General features: G+C 46.5%; 1 protein-coding gene across 10 annotated transcripts in view; it reads right to left on the bottom strand.

The window, feature by feature from the left end:
* Nucleotides 1–20,532, bottom strand: part of LOC135513781 (calcium/calmodulin-dependent protein kinase type II subunit beta-like) — a 138,621-nt gene that overhangs the window by 61,018 nt on the left and 57,071 nt on the right. For 9 of the 10 annotated variants that reach the window (XM_064936698.1, XM_064936700.1, XM_064936702.1 and 6 more), the window contains exons 6-9: nt 16,410–16,482; nt 3,109–3,211; nt 2,530–2,613; nt 2,247–2,341 (exon numbers count right to left, since the gene is read on the bottom strand). In XM_064936698.1, coding sequence (XP_064792770.1) covers nt 2,247–2,341; nt 2,530–2,613; nt 3,109–3,211; nt 16,410–16,482 — 355 coding nt within the window. Of the gene's footprint in view, nt 1–2,246; nt 2,342–2,529; nt 2,614–3,108; nt 3,212–16,409; nt 16,483–18,763; nt 18,854–20,532 lie in introns of those variants that run through there. The other variant, XM_064936707.1, reaches the window with a different exon arrangement.

Here is a 20,532-nt window from a genome sequence, read left to right as displayed (position 1 = left end):
TGTTTGAAATTATATTTTCAATGGCGTGTTATTAAACACGGTACTACTTCTCTGTTGTCAAGGAGATTGAGATGACATCACAGTGGACACAAACTAACTCCATATTAATGACCATGATTTTGGAATGAGATGTTCGACGAGCAGGTGTCCACATACTTTTGGTCATGTAGTGTATCTATGTACTGTGGGCAGGTAGGTCTACATTATTTGAGTCTTTTGGCGTAAAATCCCTCCATAATGTAGGCTACATGTGTCCATGCCCATCATGAAATGAGAGATGAGAGCCTCGGAGAATATACTGATGAACCTCGTATTTCAAAGTTATTTTCCGATACCAATTGCTTAGTTTTCCATTTCCTATCTGTAAAAACCACAAGCCCTCCGTAGGCTCCCCTTACCCTAGACCTACTATAACGAAGGATAAGTCACATACATTTTATGATATCATTATATTTATTAATTGTTGTTGAAGATGGATTGTTTTTCATAAAATGTTATTAAAATGACTCACTGTCTTCAGTGGAACGCATTGCAACTTCTGGAGACGCGTTCCCTGTTAAGATCTCTTTTTATATATATATATAAATTGACTTTCAATATTAGCAAGTGGAGTGAGAGTTTACTAAAAGCAATGCAAAATGGATGAAATTACAGAATTAAAAGTTACAGAAATGAGAAGGATATATGTCTATAAAACACTATATTGGGGAGCAGTATAGCGGTGAGGGGACACCGAACACAGAATGGGCATCAACACTGTCACATGACTGGATCTCTGTCATCAACTCTGTCACATGACTGGATCTCTGTCATCAACTCTGTCACATGACTGGATCTCTGTCATCAACACTGTCACATGACTGGATCTCTGTCATCAACTCTGTCACATGACTGGATCTCTGTCATCAACACTGTCACATGACTGGATCTCTGTCATCAACACTGTCACATGACTGGATCTCTGTCATCAACACTGTCACATGACTGGATCTCTGTCCAGCTGCTGTGAACAGTTTGGATGTGCGTTAAACCCTTAACATTCATAAAAGACCGTAAATACACAAATTGAAGCAGCAGCATATTTCGCCATGGAGCACATTCTGATTGGCCAGGGAGGGGGCAAGCCTCAACACACCCACAACTGGTTTATTCATCAAAACCCAGCCCTTTCGCTCCACCGCTCTGTGCCGATGGTTGTGAAAATGTCAAAACTATTTCTGACACAAGCCCGAACCTACAGCGTTACCAGCAGCATTTAGATTTACCATAACGTTAGGTTTGTTCAAATACAGCCCAAAGTATCATATATAAATAACATATAAACAAATATAAATATACAATTGGGATGGGTTGGGGACAGAAAATTGACAACAAGCGAGCTCATAGCTGTTAAACATCATACTGTACAGTCCTGTCCCCAAAAACGTTTCCCTACGATGGGACTAATGTGCTCAAGGTAGGCACTTTCCTGCTCCTCTGAAATATAAATGAGGTGATCTAGTTATGTAACACGGACTTCTAAAAAAGAAACGGGGGAAAGAGAGAAGGAGGTGAGAGGAGGTGAAGGGAGAGGAGAGGAGAGGAGAGGAGAGGAGAGGAGAGGAGAGGAGAGGAGAGGAGAGGAGAGGAGAGGAGAGGAGAGGAGAGGAGAGGAGAGGAGAGGAGAGGAGAGGAGAGAGTGGGGTGAAGGGTAGACAAGAAAGGGAGAGGGAAGAGAAAGGAAGCGGAGGTGTTGAGAAATAATAAAATAACAGAGGAGGAGAGAGGAAGATGAGAAGAAAAGAGAAGAGAAAGGAGGAGAGAAGGGGAGAGGAGAAGAGGAGGACTGGAAGGGGAAGAGAAGAAAGGAAATGAGATGAGAAAGGAGGAGAGGAGATGTGGGAAGAGGAGAGGAGAGGAGAGGAGAGGAAGGAGGAGGAAGGAGGAGAGGAGAGGAGAGGAAGGAGGGGAGAGGAGGAAGGAGGAGAGGAGAGGAGAGGAAGGAGGGGAGAGGAGGAAGGAGGAGAGAAGAAGTGAAGAGAGGAGAGGGGAGGAGAGGAGGGGAGAGGAGGAAGGAGGAGAGAAGACGTGAAGAGAGGAGAGGAGAGGATGGGAGAGGAGAGGAGAGGAGAGGAGAGGAGGGGAGAGGAGGAAGGTGGAGAGAAGAAGTGAAGAGAGGTAGAGGAGAGGAGAGGAGAGGAGAGGAGAGGAGAGGAGGAAGGAGGAGAGGAGAAGTGAAGAGACGAGAGGAGTCTGCGTCCACTCACATCGTAGGCCCCAGCTTTGATCTGTTGGTACAGTTTGTGCTGGTCCTCATCCCAGAAGGGAGGGTAGCCCACTAGCAGGATATACAGAATCACCCCTGAGACAGAGACAACACACACACACAAACACACACACACAGAATCAGCATTTCCATATGAACATTTAATGTGTGTGTTTGTGTCCAGTCGTTTGTGTCTAGGTGTGTAAGCAATGTAGACGTGTGTGTTTGTGGCAGTTTGTGTGTCTGCTCTGAACAGTATGTGTGTAAACGTGAGAGATGCTCACCACAGGCCCAGATGTCCACAGGTTTGCCATATGCCTCCTTCCTCAGTACCTCAGGGGACAGGTATCCCGGTGTACCAGCAAATCCTGCAGCACAAACACACACACACACACACACACACACACACACACACACACACACATACACACACAGAGCACACAATTATTCACTCAACGTTTCACAGTTATTATTCCCACGTGGGATGAATTAAGGTTGAAAACATGTTGGTGTGGTGTACAGATCTAGGATCAGATCGTAGTGTACAGTCAGTACCACAGATCTAGGATCAGATCGTAGTGTACAGTCAGTACCACAGATCTAGGATCAGATCGTAGTGTACAGTCAGTACCACAGATCTAGGATCAGATCGTAGTGTACAGTCAGTACCACAGATCTAGGATCAGATCGTAGTCTACAGTCAGTACCACAGATCTAGGATCAGATCGTAGTGTACAGTCAGTACCACAGATCTAGGATCAGATCGTAGTGTACAGTCAGTACCACAGATCTAGGATCAGATCGTAGTGTACAGTCAGTACCACAGATCTAGGATCAGATCGTAGTGTACAGTCAGTACGTACCAAACCAGGCTTGCTGATCTCCTTGCACCTCGATGGCCAGGCCAAAGTCGGCCAACTTGACGGCAGCATTCTTGCATTTGCTGGCTAGGAGCAGATTCTCTGGCTGGGGGGGGAGGAGAGGGGCACTAAAGGTTCATCCTGTTCTGAACTGTAAGACAACAGGGGAGACGGGGGAGACGGGGGAGACGGGGGAGACGGGGGAGAAGGGGGAGAAAGGGGGAGACGGGGGAGACGGGGAGAAAGGGGGAGACAACAGACATACAGACAACACTCATGCATGTGGTGTGTGGAGGGAGGGTCGTTACGCATGCACCAACAGTGACAGGAAACACACACTGGTGCAGCACATGAAAACACACACATTCACACACACCTGAACACCTAGGCTATATCAGTAATGACTCACACACACACCTGAACACCTAGGCTATATCAGTAATGACTCACACACACACCTGAACACCTAGGCTATATCAGTAATGACTCACACACACCTGAACACCTAGGCTATATCAGTAATGACTCACACACACACCTGAACACCTAGGCTATATCAGTAATGACACACACCTGAACACCTAGGCTATATCAGTAATGACTCACACACACACCTGAACACCTAGGCTATATCAGTAATGACTCACACACACACACCTGAACACCTAGGCTATATCAGTAATGACTCACACACACACCTGAACACCTAGGCTATATCAGTAATGACTCACACACACCTGAACACCTAGGCTATATCAGTAATGACTCATACACACACCTGAACACCTAGGCTATATCAGTAATGACTCACACACACCTGAACACCTAGGCTATATCAGTAATGACTCACACACACCTGAACACCTAGGCTATATCAGTAATGACTCATACACACACCTGAACACCTAGGCTATATCAGTAATGACTCACACACACACCTGAACACCTAGGCTATATCAGTAATGACTCACACACACCTGAACACCTAGGCTATATCAGTAATGACTCACACACACACCTGAACACCTAGGCTATATCAGTAATGACTCACACACACACCTGAACACCTAGGCTATATCAGTAATGACTCACACACACACCTGAACACCTAGGCTATATCAGTAATGACTCACACACACCTGAACACCTAGGCTATATCAGTAATGACTCACACACACCTGAACACCTAGGCTATATCAGTAATGACTCACACACACCTGAACAACTAGGTTATATCAGTAATGACTCACACACACACTCCACACACACCTGAACACCTAGGCTATATCAGTAATGACTCACACACACACACTCCACACACCCTCCACACTTGCATACACCTTAATGTGCATTATCGTCGTATTTTATTGTAAAGCGAATTACACCTACATAAATGTTGTAACACAGTATGATGCAGCCAATCCTTGTCCTTGCCCCCTGTAGGGTGCTCTGGGCTGTGATTTAGGGTACAGGGGTTTGGGCTGTGGTATGTGGAGTTGGTGCTCTCTCTCTCTCTCTCTGTGTCCCAGATAGAACAGCCTCATTATTCTCTGTCAGGGGGGGACTCTAATAATGGGCTGCTATCCCCCCTGGCCCCTGCTCTCTGTGTCTGTCTCACTCTCTCTCCCTCCCTCTCTCTCTCTCTCTCTGTGTCTGTCTCACTCTCTGTCTGTCTCTCTCTCTGTCTGTTTCGCTCTCTCGCTGTCTCTCTCTGTCTCTCTCTGTCTCTCTCTGTCTCTCTCTGTCTCTCTCTGTCTCTCTCTCTCTCTCTCTCTCTCTCTCTCTCTCTCTCTCTCTCTCTCTCTCTCTCTCTCTCTCTCTCTCTCTCTCTCTCTCTCTCTCTCTCTCTCTCTCTCTCTCTCTGTCTGTCTGTCTGTCTGTCTGTCTGTTTCGCTCTCTTGCTCTCTCTCTCTCTCTCTCTGTCTGTTTCGCTCTCTTGCTCTCTCTCTCTCTCTCTGTCTGTTTCGCTCTCTTGCTCTCTCTCTCTCTCTCTCTCTCTGTCTGTCTGTCTGTTTTGCTCTCTTTCTCTGTCTGTCTGTCTGTCTCTCTCTCTCTCTCTGTTCAACCTCAACTCTGGACCATGAAGCCAGTTCCACTGCATTTTTTTTCATTGTTCCCCTCTAATGAAGGACAGATTTAGGCCTGGGACACAAGGTGTGTACAATGAATTATCAGGAAGAAGAGAGAACCAGCAGGCTCTGGACTTCGTAGGGTCAGAGTTCAGGAACCCTGCTCCATACAATAGAAATGTGGCAGCCCTATTCCCTTCCCTTCCCTTCCCTTTGCAGATCTGAAGGGACTGGATAGGTGTAAGGCTTACAATATGGTGGTGTATCTAGGCTATTATTATTATTATCTACCTATCTATACTGAACAAAATATAAAGCAACATGTAAAGTGTTGGTCGCATGTTTCCTGAGCAGAAATAAAAGATCCCAAAAAGTGCCCATATGTACAAAAAGCTTTTGTCTCAAATTTTGTGCACAGATTTATTTACATCCCTGTTAGTGAGCATTTCTCTTTTGCCAAGATAATCCATCCACCTGACAGGTGTAGCATATCAAGAAGCTGATTAAACAGCATGATCATTACACAGGTGCATCTTGGGCTGGGCACAATAAAAGGTGACTTTAAAATGAGCAGTTGTGTCACACATCACAATGTCACAGATGTCTCAAGTTTTGATGGAGTGTGCAATTGGCATGCTGACTGCAGGTATGTCCACCAGAGCTGGTGCCAGAGAATTCAATGTTAATTTCTCTACCATAAGCCGCCTCCAACATCATTTTAGAGACTTTGGCACTACGTCCAACCAGCCTCACAACCGCAGACCACATGAAACCACGCCAGCCCAGGACCTCCACATCCGGCTTCTTCAACTGTGGGTTCATCTGAGACCAGCCACCTGAACAGCTGATGAAACTGTGGGCTTGCACAACCAAATCATTTTTGAACTGTCAGAAACCGTCTCAGGGAAGCTTATCTGCTTGCTCGTTGCCCTCGCCAGGGTCTTGACCTGAGTGCAGTTTGGCCTCGTAACTGACTTCATGTGGGCAAATGCTCACCTTCGATGGCCACTGGCACGCTGGAGAAGTGTGCTCTTCACAGAGATACCGTGACAAGATACTGAGGCCCATTGTTGTGTCAGACATCTGCTGCAGTCACCTCATGTTTCAGCAAGATGTTGCAAGGATCTGTACAAAATTCCTGGACGTCCATGGCCTGCTTACTCACCAGCCATGTCACACATTTAGCATGTTTGGGATTCTTTGGATCGACGTGTACGACAGTGTGTTCCAGTTCCCGCCAATATCCAGCAACTTCACACAGCCATTGAAGAGGAGTGGGACAACATTTGACAGGCCTCAATCAACAGCCTGAACAACTCTATGCAAAGGAGATGTGTCTCGCTGCATGAGGCAAATGGTGGTCACACCAGATACTGACTGGTTCTGATCCACGCACCAACAGATGCATAACTGTATTCCCAGTCATGTGAAATCCGTAGATTAGGGCCGAATTAATTTATTTCAATTGACTGATTTCCTTATATGAACTGTAACTCAGTCAAATCTTTGAAATTCTTGCATGTTGCATTTATATTTTTGTTCAGTACACATAGCTCTACATAGCTATACATAGCTCTACATAGATCTACATAGATCTACATAGCTCTACATAGATCTACATAGATCTCCATAGCTCTACATAGATCTCCATAGCTCTACATAGATCTACATAGCTCTACATAGATCTCCATAGCTCTACATAGATCTACATAGCTCTACATAGATCTACATAGCTCTGCATAGCTCTACATAGATCTACATGGCTCTACATGGCTCTACATGGCTCTACATAGCTCTACATAGATCTACATAGCTCTACATAGATCTACATAGCTCTACATAGATCTACATAGCTCTACATAGATCTACATAGCTCTACATAGATCTACATAGCTCTACATACATAGCTCTACATAGATCTACATAGCTCTCCATAGCTCTACATAGCTCTACATAGCTCTACATAGCTCTACATAGATCTACATAGCTCTACATAGATCTACATAGATCTACATAGCTCTACATAGATCTACATAGATCTACATAGCTCTACATAGATCTACATAGCTCTACATAGCTCTACATCGATCTACATAGCTCTACATAGCTCTACATAGATCTACATAGATCTCCATAGCTCTACATAGATCTACATAGCTCTACATAGATCTCCATAGCTCTACATAGATCTACATAGCTCTACATAGCTCTACATAGATCTACATAGCTCTACATAGCTCTACATAGATCTACATAGCTCTACATAGCTTTTCATAGCTCTACATAGCTCTACATAGATCTACATAGATCTACATAGCTCTAGATCTTCATAGCTCTTCATAGCTCTACATAGCTCTACATAGATCTCCATAGTTCTACATAGCTTTTCATAGCTCTACATAGCTCTACATAGATCTACATAGCTCTACATAGATCTACATAGATCTACATAGCTCTACATAGCTCTACATAGCTTTTCATAGCTCTACATAGCTCTACATAGATCTACATAGCTTTACATAGCTCTACATAGATCTACATAGCTCTACATAGCTCTACATAGACCTACATAGCTCTACATAGCTCTACATAGCTTTTCATAGCTCTACATAGCTCTCCAATGTGCTAATAAGGGCTTCTGTAACTTTACTTTCACCTAGCTAATGCCATAAGATCAACACAAATTATCTTTCCATCTTTGTAACCTGAGTTCTCCAACATAAAAACTATCTACACAACCTCAGTCCAGACACACCTATAAGGGTGTAAGGCAAGGTTACCCAACTGGTGGCCCACGGGCTGAATTTGGCCCGCAGTTGATTTTATTTGCCCCCACAATATTACGGAGCAAAAACATTAATCCAAAAATTGTTGGACATAAAAGACTGTAAAAACACCAGCAAATCGTCTCCAAAGTAATCACACACATAGAGAGATAACGTACCGTATATGTGATTGTATACAAAGCCATGTTTGAAATTATTACGTTTTAGTCAAATATTATATCTGTTTAGGGCTTCTTGCAATCTATTTCTAGTCTACAAATGATTTGTAATTAGGTTTCGGGGGCCTTGACCATCCGCTCAAGAAGAAAAGCATTGTCCCTCGGCAGAATCTAGTTGATGATCCCTGGTGTACAAACTCTGCCACCATGTTAACAGTGTCAGTGAATCCCCGGCATTGCAGTAGCTTGTCATTGCAGTAGCTTGTTATTGCAGTAGCTTGTCATTGCAGTAGCTTGTTATTGCAGTAGCTTGTCATTGCAGTAGCTTGTCATTGCAGTAGCTTGTCATTGCAGTAGCTTGTCATTGCAGTAGCTTGTCATTGCAGTAGCTTGTTATTGCAGTAGCTTGTCATTGCAGTAGCTTGTCATTGCAGTAGCTTGTCATTGCAGTAGCTTGTCATTGCAGTAGCTTGTTATTGCAGTAGCTTGTTATTGCAGTAGCTTGTCATTGCAGTAGCTTGTCATTGCAGTAGCTTGTTATTGCATTAGCTTGTCATTGCAGTAGCTTGTCATTGCAGTAGCGTGTCATTGCAGTAGCGTGTTATTGCAGTAGCTTGTCATTGCAGTAGCTTGTTATTCATTCATTGCAGTAGCTAGTCATTGCAGTAGCTTGTCATTGCAGTAGCTTGTCATTGCAGTAGCTTGTCATTGCAGTAGCTTGTCATTGCAGTAGCTTGTCATTGCAGTAGTATTGCAGTTTGTCATTGCAGTAGCTTGTCATTGCAGTAGCTTGTCATTGCAGTAGCTTGTCATTGCAGTAGCTTGTTATTGCAGTAGCTTGTCATTGCAGTAGCTTGTCATTGCAGTAGCTTGTCATTGCAGTAGCTTGTCATTGCAGTAGCTTGTCATTGCAGTAGCGTGTCATTGCAGTAGCGTGTTATTGCAGTAGCGTGTCATTGCAGTAGCGTGTCATTGCAGTAGCTTGTCATTGCAGTAGCTTGTTATTGCAGTAGCTTGTGTCATTGCAGTAGCTAGTCATTGCAGTAGCTCGTGTCATTGCAGTAGCTTGTGTCATTGCAGTAGCTCGTGTCATTGCAGTAGCTCATGTCATTGCAGTAGCTCGTGTCATTGCAGTAGCTCGTCATTGCAGTTGCTAGTCATTGCAGTAGCTTGTCATTGCAGTAGCTTGTGTCATTGCAGTAGCTTGTGTCACTGCAGTAGCTCGTCATTGCAGTAGCTCGTCATTCCAGTAGCTCGTCATTGCAGTAGCTTGTCATTGCAGTAGCTTGTGTCATTGCAGTAGCTTGTGTCATTGCAGTAGCTTGTGTCACTGCAGTAGCTCGTCATTGCAGTAGCTCGTCATTCCAGTAGCTCGTCATTGCAGTTGCTAGTCATTGCAGTAGCTTGTCATTGCAGTAGCTTGTGTCATTGCAGTAGCTTGTGTCATTGCAGTAGCTCGTCATTCCAGTAGCTCGTCATTGCAGTAGCTTGTCATTGCAGTAGCTTGTGTCATTGCAGTATCTCATCATTGCAGTAGCTTGTCATTGCAGAAGCCTGTCTTCCTCTTTATCTTTCATTCTTACATGCCCTCTCCCCTCGTTCATCACTCCCTTAGTTTCTACCCTCTCCTCCTCCTCTCCCTCTCCTCTACCCCTCGCTCGCTCGGGAGAGAGAAAGAAAACAGGGATAGTGAGAAGGGAGAGATAGTGAGAAGGGAGAGATAGTGAGAAGGGAGAGATAGCGAACAAAAAAGAGCTAAAGAGAGAGAAATGGAGAGATACAGCAAAAGAGAGAAGGAGAGAGAGACTAGAAGGATGAGGCCGTGTCATCACTCTCTCAGGCCTATGATTCAGGGTTTACTCATTTGTAAGGAGAAAGTTCAAACTTGCCAACACTGCAGTGTTGGGATAATCCCTGCTATGATTGTGGGTGGAATTCAGATTAACCACAAGCTTCCAACGAATAGGTGGACAGGCATACAATATCCAGGCCACCCACACAAACACAGAAATTCACCACGCACAGACACAGGCAGGCAGACAGGCAGACAGGCAGGCAGTCAGGCAGTCAGGCAGACAGGCAGGCAGTCAGAGACAGAGACAGAGACAGAGACAGAGACAGACAGACAGACAGACAGACAGACAGACAGACAGACAGACAGACAGACAGACACAGACAAACAGAGAGTCAGACAGACAGACAGACAGACAGACAGACGGACAGACGGACAGACGGACAGACGGACAGACGGACAGACGGACAGACGGACAGAAAGACAGATAGACAGATAGACAGACAGACACAGACAAACAGAGAGTCAGACAGACAGACAGACAGACAGAGACAAACAGAGACAAACAGAGACAGACAGAAAGACAGTCAGAGACAGACAGACAGTCAGAGACAGACAGTCAGGCAGACACAGACAAACAGACAGACAGACAGACAGACAGACAGACAGACAGACAGAAAGACAGATAGACAGGCAGGCAGGCAGGCAGGCAGTCAGAGACACAGACAGACAGACAGACAGACAGACAGACAGACAAACAGAGAGTCAGACAGACAGAAAGACAGATAGACAGACAGACAGACAGGCAGGCAGGCAGGCAGACAGGCAGGCAGGCAGTTAGAGGCAGAGACAGACAGACAGACAGACAGACAGACACAGACAAAAAGAGAGACAGACACAGACACAGACAGAGAGTCAGACAGACAGACAGACAGACAGACAGACAGACAGACAGACAGACAGACAGAGACTAACAGAGACAAACAGAGACAGACAGAAAGACAGTCAGAGACAGACAGACAGTCAGAGACAGACAGTCAGACAGACAGACAGTCAGACAGACAGACAGACAGACAGAAAGACAGTCAGAGACAGACAGACAGACAGTCAGAGACAGACAGTCAGACAGACAGACAGACAGACAGAGACAAACAGAGACAGACAGAGAGTCAGACAGTCATCCTGTCTGCATAGCTCTATGCAGCAACACACAAATCCAGGTCCTTCCTTCCTTCTTACGGAACACACAAACGCATGCAGAGAGAGAGAGAGAGAGAGAGAGAGAGAGGCAGACAGACAGGCAGAGATGCAGGCAGACAGACCTCCATTGAAAGGGCACTCCAATTTAAGGCGACTGACGGCCATAGTGTGAAACCAGAGACAGGGTTAGGTCATTTACCCTGACTGACAAAGACCTGAGAGAGGCTTACAGGATTTGAGCTCTAGTGCCGTAATATCTCAGCCAAATTACCATTTGGAGTTTTATACTGTCATATTTCAACAAAATCAACTGATAAATTAAGTCTCCGTTTGTCTCAAGTCAGTTGAGTTAATTCAGTGCCTCTGTCAGCCTCAAATGACCCAGGAACTTGTGTCGAAGTCGGACAACAATGTCCTTTCCAGTCAGTGGCCTATTTCCTCTGTTTTTGGGACATTAGGAGAAGCATATGAACAGAACATCTTCACAGACCCTGCTTTCCATACTAGGCTTGGGCAGTATACCGTATATACAGTATACCACGGGATGTTTTTTCAATACCGTCAATACCGTAGAAATGATTTCTAATAATTTCAATATTTGTAGTAAATACCTGCAGTCGACTTGTGCAATAGGTTAAAGAGGTGAAAGCAGGTCAGGTTCTTCATTTCACCTGTCACCTCATTTTTCATTATGAACCTTATCGTAGTCCCCAGTCACGTGGTGTTTGTTTACAACACACAACAACGTTAGACCCGGAGCCTTGTGAGTCACTGTGGTGCAGCACTCTCCAGGTGATCTAGTTACAATATGGAATTAACAACTAAAAATATTTACCAACTAGATTTCTTGTAACTATTAAGTTGACTGTCTAAAATGTGCTAAACGCTCTGCAGTTATGCATTTGCTTTGCTAATTTAGTAGCTAGTTAGCTATCTAACTAAGTGGTTAGCTTCTTGCAAATTCAAGCTTCGCTTGGAAACGGCCGAGAATCCCCTCCTGGATCAAGAGCCTTGCTATCTAATATTTGTTTCATATGTGCAGCAAACTGTGTAGCATTTTTTGAGTTACTTGTATAACTTTGTGAGCTGAGATGTCTGTCCTGCAAATAGTTTATGCCAGAGACTGTATAAAATGTTTGCAATGCGCTTGTTAGCATTTAGTTAGCATATGGGATTTTAACATGTACTTGTTGGCATGGCTAACCTTCGGATCTCAGCGGCTCAGTGGGGTTTGAAAATAGCGCTCCTAGTGTTCAGTGCCTGTATTAACGAATATCCCAGGATATTACATGGTCGGTATGAAGGTAAGACAATCTGGATACCGGCTAAGTCTATTCCACACTAATCAATTATTCATAACTCTCTGGTTGTCTCCACTTTGTTGTCTCCACTTTTGTTGTTGAGCGATCTCCTGGTTGTCTCCACTTCTGGTTGTCTCCACTTGGATCTCCTGGTTGCGTTGGAGTGATCTCCTGGTTGTCTCCACTTCGTTGGAGCGATCTCCTGGTTGTCTCCACTTCGTTGGAGTGATCTCCTGGTTGATCGTTCCTGGTTGTCTCCACTTCGATTGGAGCGATCTCCTGGTTGTCTCCACTTCGTTGCGATCTCCTGGTTGTCTCCACTTCATTGGGAGCGATCTCCTGGTTGTCTCCACTTCGTTGGAGCGATCTCCTGCGATCTCCTGGTTGTCTCTCCACGATCTCCTGGTTGTCTCCACTTCGTTGGAGCGATCTCCTGGTTGTCTCCACTTCGTTGGAGCGATCTCCTGGTTGTCTCTCCTGGTTGTCTCCACGTTCGATCTCCTGGTTGTCTCCACTTCGTTGGAGTGATCTCCTGGTTGTCTCCACTTCGTTGGAGTGATCTCCTGGTTGTCTCCACTTCGTTGGAGCGATCTCCTGGTTGTCTCCACTTCGTTGGAGCGATCTCCTGGTTGTCTCCACTTCATTGGAGCGATCTCCTGGTTGTCTCTCCACGATCTCTGGTTGTCTCCACTTCGTTGGAGCGATCTCCTGGTTGTCTCCACTTCATTGGAGCGATCTCCTGGTTGTCTCCACTTCATTGGAGCGATCTCCTCGCCTCTCAGACCCTCTCCGAGGCTGTCCTCAGCCATCACTATGACATATTGTGTGAAATGCCCCAGAGCTGAGGACTGTAACCTGATAGGTGTGGCTAAATAAAGAAATATCCACAACAGTTCTGATAAACAGGAAGAATGTTGCCGAGGCGCTGGGGTCTGACGAGGTGTTATCCTGGTCTAGAGAACTGAAAACACACACGCAGCATCGTGCAAGACAACAAGCAGCAATAAAAACATGTATAACACACAAGCGCGCATGCACGCACGCACGCACACACACACACACACACACACACACACACACACACACACACACACACACACACACACACATGATAGGAGAGATGACAGCACTACGGCTGCAATCCAATCACAACACACATCAAAAGAGGCTCTGACCAATTAGAACAAGGTTCTGTCATCTGACCTGTAAATACATACTTACAGGAGGCTATAAAACTCAATTGGAAGCACCATAAAGACACATTTAAACTGGATGTGGCAAAGAAATCAATTCCCTTTGGGAACCCATTTTGGGAATCATATTAGGAATCATATTGGAGCTAACTTTAATCCTGCACACACTACAACCAATCTTACAAGCAATTTAAAGGGATACTTTGGGATTTTGGCAATCTACATCCCCAGAGTCAGACTAGTTAATGGGCACCATTTTTCTGTCTTTGCGTGCAGTTTGAAGGAGGCTGCTAACTTGGGCTAGCGCAATTGCTAACTAGCATCAGCGCAATGACCGGAGGTCTATGGGTATCTGCTAGCATAGCATTGGCTCACAAAATGACCTCTAACTTCCTCCCTTCTAAACACAGAGACATGCAAATGGTATCCACAAGTTCATCTGACCCTGTGGAAGTAGATAAAGGGCCCAAATCCTGAACCATTTAAACTGGTGATCAAATTCTGTTTCGAGAGAGGACTAGCATAGCATAGAAGACCCATCTGTCAGATAGCATAACAAGCATGCATACTGGCATTCTCCCCAGACTAGGAGAGGTGCTGTCTCAACAAGAGGATAGGTGAGAGAGGGACTGCATTTGGAAAGGGGGAGAGTTGCTGTTTCAACAACTGGAGAGAGATAGAGGAGCAGCATTTTGCAAGGCACCATCAGATATATGTGAAAGATCGTATTGGACAGATCCCATGGTGCAGAGAGAGAGATAAGGCTGTAGGAGAGGATTCTGACCTGAAGACAGGAGACTGATCTCCTTCACCCAAATTCAGAAAGCTGATGTTCTGAAAGAGCTGCAAAATCTGGACACCTACAAATCAGCTGGGCTAGACAGTTTGGACCCTTTCTTTCTAAAATTATCTGCCGAAATTGTTGCAACCCCTATTACTAGCCTGTTCAAACTCTCTTTCGTATTGTCTGAGATCCCCAAAGATTGGAAAGCTGCCGTGGTCATCCCTCTCTTCAAAGGGGGAGACACTCTAGACCCAAATCATAATCGGTCGACCTCTACTACAGCCCTATATAAATTCTGCCCTGCCGTTCTAAGGTCTTCGAAAGCCAAGTTAACAAACAGATTACCGACCATTTCGAATCCCACCGTACCTTCTCCACTATGCAATCTGGTTCCCGAGATGGTCATGGGTGCACCTCAGCCACACTCAAGGTCCTAAACGATGTCATAACTGCCATCGATAAGAGACAATACTGTGCAGCTGTATTCATCGACCTGTTGTCCGGACCTCTGGCAGTCTCTATGGGGGTGCCACAGGGTTCAATCCTCGGGCTGACTCTCTTCTCTGTATACATTAATGATATGGCTCTTGCTGGTGGTGAGTCTCTGATCCACCTCTACGCAGACGATACCATTCTGTATACCCCTGGTCCTTCTTTGGACACTGTGTTAACAACCCTCCAGAAGAGCTTCAATGCCATACAACACTCCTTTTGTGGCAATAATCATCTCCATTCCAAAATTAAATCTAGAATCGGCTCCCTATTTCGCAACAAAGCATCCTTCACTCATGCTGCCAAACATACCCTCGTAAAACTGACTATCCTATCAATCCTTGACTTTGGCGATGTCATTTACAAAATAGCCTCCAACACTCTACTCAGCAATGCCCCATATTTTGTCACCAATGCCCCATATAGTACCCACCACTGTGACCTGTGAGCTCTCATTGGCTGCCCCTCACTTCATATTCATCGCCAAACCGACTGGCTCGAGGTCATCAAAAAGTCTTTGCTTAGTAAAGTCCCGCCTTATCTCAGCTCACTGGTTACCACAGCAACACCCACCCGTAGCATGTGCTCCAGCAGGTATATCTCACTGGTCACCCCCAAAGCCAAATCCTCCTTTGGCCGCCTTTCCTTACAGTCTTCTCAGTCTTGCAAAAATCACTGAAGCTGGAGACTCATATGTCCCTCAGAGCAGCTCACAGATCACTGCACCTGTGCAAAGCCCATCTGTAATTAGCCCATCCAACTACCTCATCCCGATATTTATTTTGCTCCTTTGCACCCCAGTATCTCTACTTGCACATTCATCTTCTGCACATCTGTCACTCCAGTGTTTAATTGCTATATTGTAATTATTTTGCCACTATGGCCTATTTATTGCCTTACCTCCCTAATCTTACTACATTTTCACACACTGTATCTAGATTTTTTCTATTGTGTTATTGACTGTACGTATGTTTATTCCTTGTGTAACTCTGTGTTGTTTGTGTCGCACTGCTTTGCTTTATCTTGGCCAGGTCGCAGTTCTAAATGAGAACTTGTTCTGAACTTGCCTACCTGGTTAAATAAAGGGGAAATAATGGTGTTGTTTTTTTTAAACTAGAAACTACTTGGTAGGACTGACAGGCTAAAGATTTACTGAACAGCTCAGCTCAGTCTTCTCTAGAGAGGTGTTACTGTATTTTACAGTCAGCGCTAGATAGCTATGTCTGTCCACAAACAGTGATGTTGGACAATTGCGCTTAACACACACATACACACACACACAGATGATACACACACACACACACACACACACACACACACACAGAATGGACACTGAACACACACTGAATGGACACTGAACAGACATTGAATGGACACTGAACAGACATTGAATGGACACTGAACACACACTGAACGGACACTGAACAGACACTGAACGGACACTGAATGGGCACTGAACGGACACTGAACAGACACTGAATGGGCACTGAACGGACACTGAACAGACACTGAACAGACCTGTTACCCACCTTTAGATCTCGATGCACCACGCCCATTTGATGGCAGTGTAGCACCGCCTCCACGATCTGCTGGATGCAATGACTGCATGCAAACACCAGGGGGGCGCATGTTAGTCTGAGCAGCATAGCTACAATTCCATGCACAGGCGATAGAGGCGGCTAGGGTAAGGGGTAGAGGTAGAGGTGGGGGGGGAGGGAGCGGGGAAGGGTGAGAATGAAGGTAGGGGGATGGGGAGGGGGTGAAGGAAGGTAGAGGGAGGAGGAAGTGGGGAGGAGGGCGAATGGGGGGTGGTCTTCTGTCATCAGCCTTGTCCAACCCATGGCCTAGCCAGCGAAAGGACAAGGGTTGGCGGTAGAACGGCCAGTAGGTGTGTATCATGTGACTTTAGGTAGAGTATCATCACCTGGACCTCTTTATTGTAAACAGTTCAAACCTGCCAATGAGAACGATCCGTTGTCAAAGTCACAAAGATCTCCATGTAGGGCCAATGGATTACACTGGCTCCATTTTGAGAAAGGTCAAAGGGCAAAATGCTCCCTCCCTCTCTTTCATTTAGGTGACCAATGATCTTAAAGAAATATATAGGTTTGAGCATTATGGTGGAGCCTCCTGGACTGGAGTTGGGACTAGGGGAGGGAGAGGGGAGTAGGGGAGGGAGAGGGGACTAGGGGAGGGAGGGGGATTAGGGGAGGGAGAGGGGACTATGGGGAGGGAGGGGAGTAGGGGAGGAAGAAGGGACTAGGGGAGGGAGAGGGGACTAGGGGAGGAGAGGGGACTAGAGGAGGGAGGAGGATCTCCAGTAGGGGATGGGGAGGAGGGAGAGGGGAGTAGGGGAGGGAGGGGGACTAGGAGAGCCTCCTGGAGGAGGGACTAGGGGGAGGGAGAGGGGAGTAGGGGAGGGAGAGGGGACTGGGGGAGGGAGAGGGAGTAGGGGAGGGAGAAGGGACTAGGGGAGGGAGGGAGTAGGGGAGGAAGAAGGGACTAGGGGAGGGAGAGGGAGAGGGGACTAGGGGAGGGAGGGGGACTAGGGGGAGGGGGAGGAGAGGGGAAGGGACTAGGGGGAGGGAGAAGGGACTAGGGGAGGGGAGGGGAGGGGAGGGAGGGGGACTAGGGGAGGGAGAAGGGACTAGGGGAGGGAGGGGACTAGGGGAGGAAGAAGGGACTAGGGGAGGGAGAGGGGAGTAGGGGAGGGAGAGGGGAGAGGGGACTAGGGGAGGGAGGGGGGACTAGGGGAGGGAGAAGGGACTAGGGGAGGTGAGGGGGAGGAGGGGAGGGAGGGGGGGACTAGGGGAGGGAGAAGGGACTAGGGGAGGGAGAGGGGACTAGGGGAGGAAGAAGGGACTAGGGGGAGGGGAGGGAGAGGGGACTAGGGCAGGGGGAGGGGACTAGGGGAGGGAGGGGGGACTAGGGGGAGGGAGAGGGGACTAGGGGAGGGAGAAGGGAGAGGGGACTAGGGCAGGGAGGGGACTAGGGGGAGGGAGGTGGGAGTAGGGGAGGGAGAAGGGACTAGGGGAGGGAGAGGGGACTAGGGGAGGGAGGGGGAACTAGGGGAGGGAGAGGGGACTAGGGCAGGGAGGGACTAGGGGAGGGAGGGGGACTAGGGGAGGGAGAAGGGACTAGGGGAGGGAGGGAACTGGGGGGGGAGGGAGGGGGAACTAGGGGAGGGAGGGGGGACTAGGGGAGGGAGAAGGGAGAGGGGACTAGGGGAGGGAGGGGGGACTAGGGGAGGGAGAAGGTAGAGGATGTGGTAAGGGGTGTGGCTTTCTATCCCACAGCTAAAAACAAGACATTGAAAAGATTATCTTAAGACCAACAGCATGTTGTGTACCTATCCTGCCTTCTGCTGACACAACTGGCACCATTGTGTCTTTTCAGACACAGACCACATGACCAACAGGCTAAAAATACATGGATGGGATAAGTACACAGATACAGTAGGAAGAGTACGGACTGGACTTGTTTAGGTATGATGAGGAATGGACTGGTTTAGGTATGATGAGGAATGGACTGGTTTAGGTATGATGAGGAATGGACTGGTGTAGTTATGATGGGGTCTGGACTGGTGTAGTTATGATGAGGTCTGGACTGGTGTAGTTATGATGAGGTCTGGACTGGTGTAGTTATGATGAGGTCTGGACTGGTGTAGTTATGATGAGGTCTGGACTGGTTTAGGTATGATGAGGTCTGAACTCGTGTAATTATGACGAGGTTGGGACTGGATGTAATTATGAGGAGGTCTGGACTGGTGTAATTATGATGAGGTCTGTTTCCATTGATCATCCTTGAGATGTTTCTACAACTTGATTAGGAGTCCACCTGTGATAAATATAATTGATTGTACATGATTTGGAAAGGCACTCACCTGTCTATATAAGGTCCCACAGTTGACAGTGCATGTCAGAGCAAAAACCAAGCCATGAGGTCGAAGGAATTGTCCATAGAGCTCCGAGACAGGATTGTTTTGAGGCCCAGATCTGGGGAAGGGTACCAACAAATGTCTGCAGCATTGAAGGTCCTCAAGAACACAATGGTCTCCTTTCTTAAATGGAAGGAATTGGAAACCACCAAGACTCTTCTTAGAGCTGGCCGCCCAGCCAAACTGAGCAATCAGGGGAGAAGGACCTTGGTCAGGGAGGTGACCAAGAACCTGACGGTCACTCTGACAGAGGTATAGAGTTCCTCTGTGGAGATGGAGAACCTTCCAGAAGGACAACAATCTCTGCAGCACTCAACCAATCAGGCCTTTATGGTAGAGTGGTCAGACGGAAGCCACTCCTCAGTAAAAGGCACATGACAGCCTGCTTGTTGTTTGCCAAAAGGCACCTAAAGGACTCTCGGAACAATGAGAAACAAGATTCTCTGATCTGAGGAAACCAAGATTGAATTCTTTAGTCTAAATTCCAAACGTCACATCTGGAAGAAACCTGGCACCATCCATACAGTGAAGCATAGTGGTGGCAGCATCATGCTGTGGGGATGTTTTTCTGCGGCAGGGACTGGGAGACTAGTCAGGATTGCAGGAAAGATGAACGAAGCAAAGTACAGAAAGAACCTTGATGAAAACCTGCTCCAGAGCACTCAGGACCTCAGACTGGGGCGAATGTTCTAACAGGACAACGAACATAAGCTCACAGCCAAGACAATGCAGGAGAGGCTTCGGGACAAGTCTCTGAATGTCCTTGAATGGCTCAGCCAGAGCCCAGACTTGAATCTGATCGAACATCTCTGGAGAAACTTGAAAATAGCTGTGCAGCGACGCTCCCCATCCAACCTGACAGAACTTGAGAGGATCTGAAAAGAAGAATGGGAGAAACTCCTCAAATAGAGGTGTGCCAAGCTTGTAGACTCATGCCCAAGAAGACTCGAGGCCATCATTGCTGCCAAAGCTCCTTCAACAAAAGTACTGAATAAAAAGTTGAAATGTGGCGGAATGGTGCCGGAGTGGATGTTGCCGTTTTACAGGTCCTTAACGAACCAATTGTTCTATTTTATGTGTTTTTTCACATTGTTTGTAACTTAATTTGTATATAATGTTGATGTTACAGTCTCTTATGACTGAAAAGAGCTTATCAGAACAGCAATTATTCACCTCAAATCTACATTTGACTGTTTTTTCAATGCATTGGCAGGACAGAACAGCGACATCCGGTAAGACGAGGGGTGGGTGTCTATTTGTCAATAACAGCTGGTGCGCAATGTTTAATATTAATGTAGTCTTGAGGTATTGCTCGCCTTAGGTAGAGTACCTCATGATAAGCTGTAGACAACACTATCTACCAAGAGTTAATCTATATTTTTCATGGCCGTCTATTTACCACCACAAACCGACGCTGGCACTAAGAGCGCATTCAATGAGCTGTATACGGCCATAAGTAAACAAGAAAATGCTCATTCAGAGGTGGCGCTCCTAGTGGCCGGGGACTTTAATGCAGGCAAACTTAAGTCTGTTTTACCTCATTTCAACATGCATGTTACATGTGCAACCAGAGAAAAAAAAACTCTAGACCAACTCTAATCCACACACAGGGACGCGTACAAAGCTCTCCCTCGCCTTCCATTTGGCAAATGTGACCATAATTATATCTTCCTAATTCCTGCTTACAAGCTAAACCTAAAGCAGGAAGTAGCAGT

The sequence above is a fragment of the Oncorhynchus masou genome, chromosome 25 (assembly GCF_036934945.1).
Source record: "Oncorhynchus masou masou isolate Uvic2021 chromosome 25, UVic_Omas_1.1, whole genome shotgun sequence".
Lineage (NCBI taxonomy): Eukaryota > Metazoa > Chordata > Actinopteri > Salmoniformes > Salmonidae > Oncorhynchus > Oncorhynchus masou.
The sequence above is the reverse complement of the archived record's forward strand: the minus strand, read 5'-3'. Positions and strand labels throughout refer to the sequence as shown.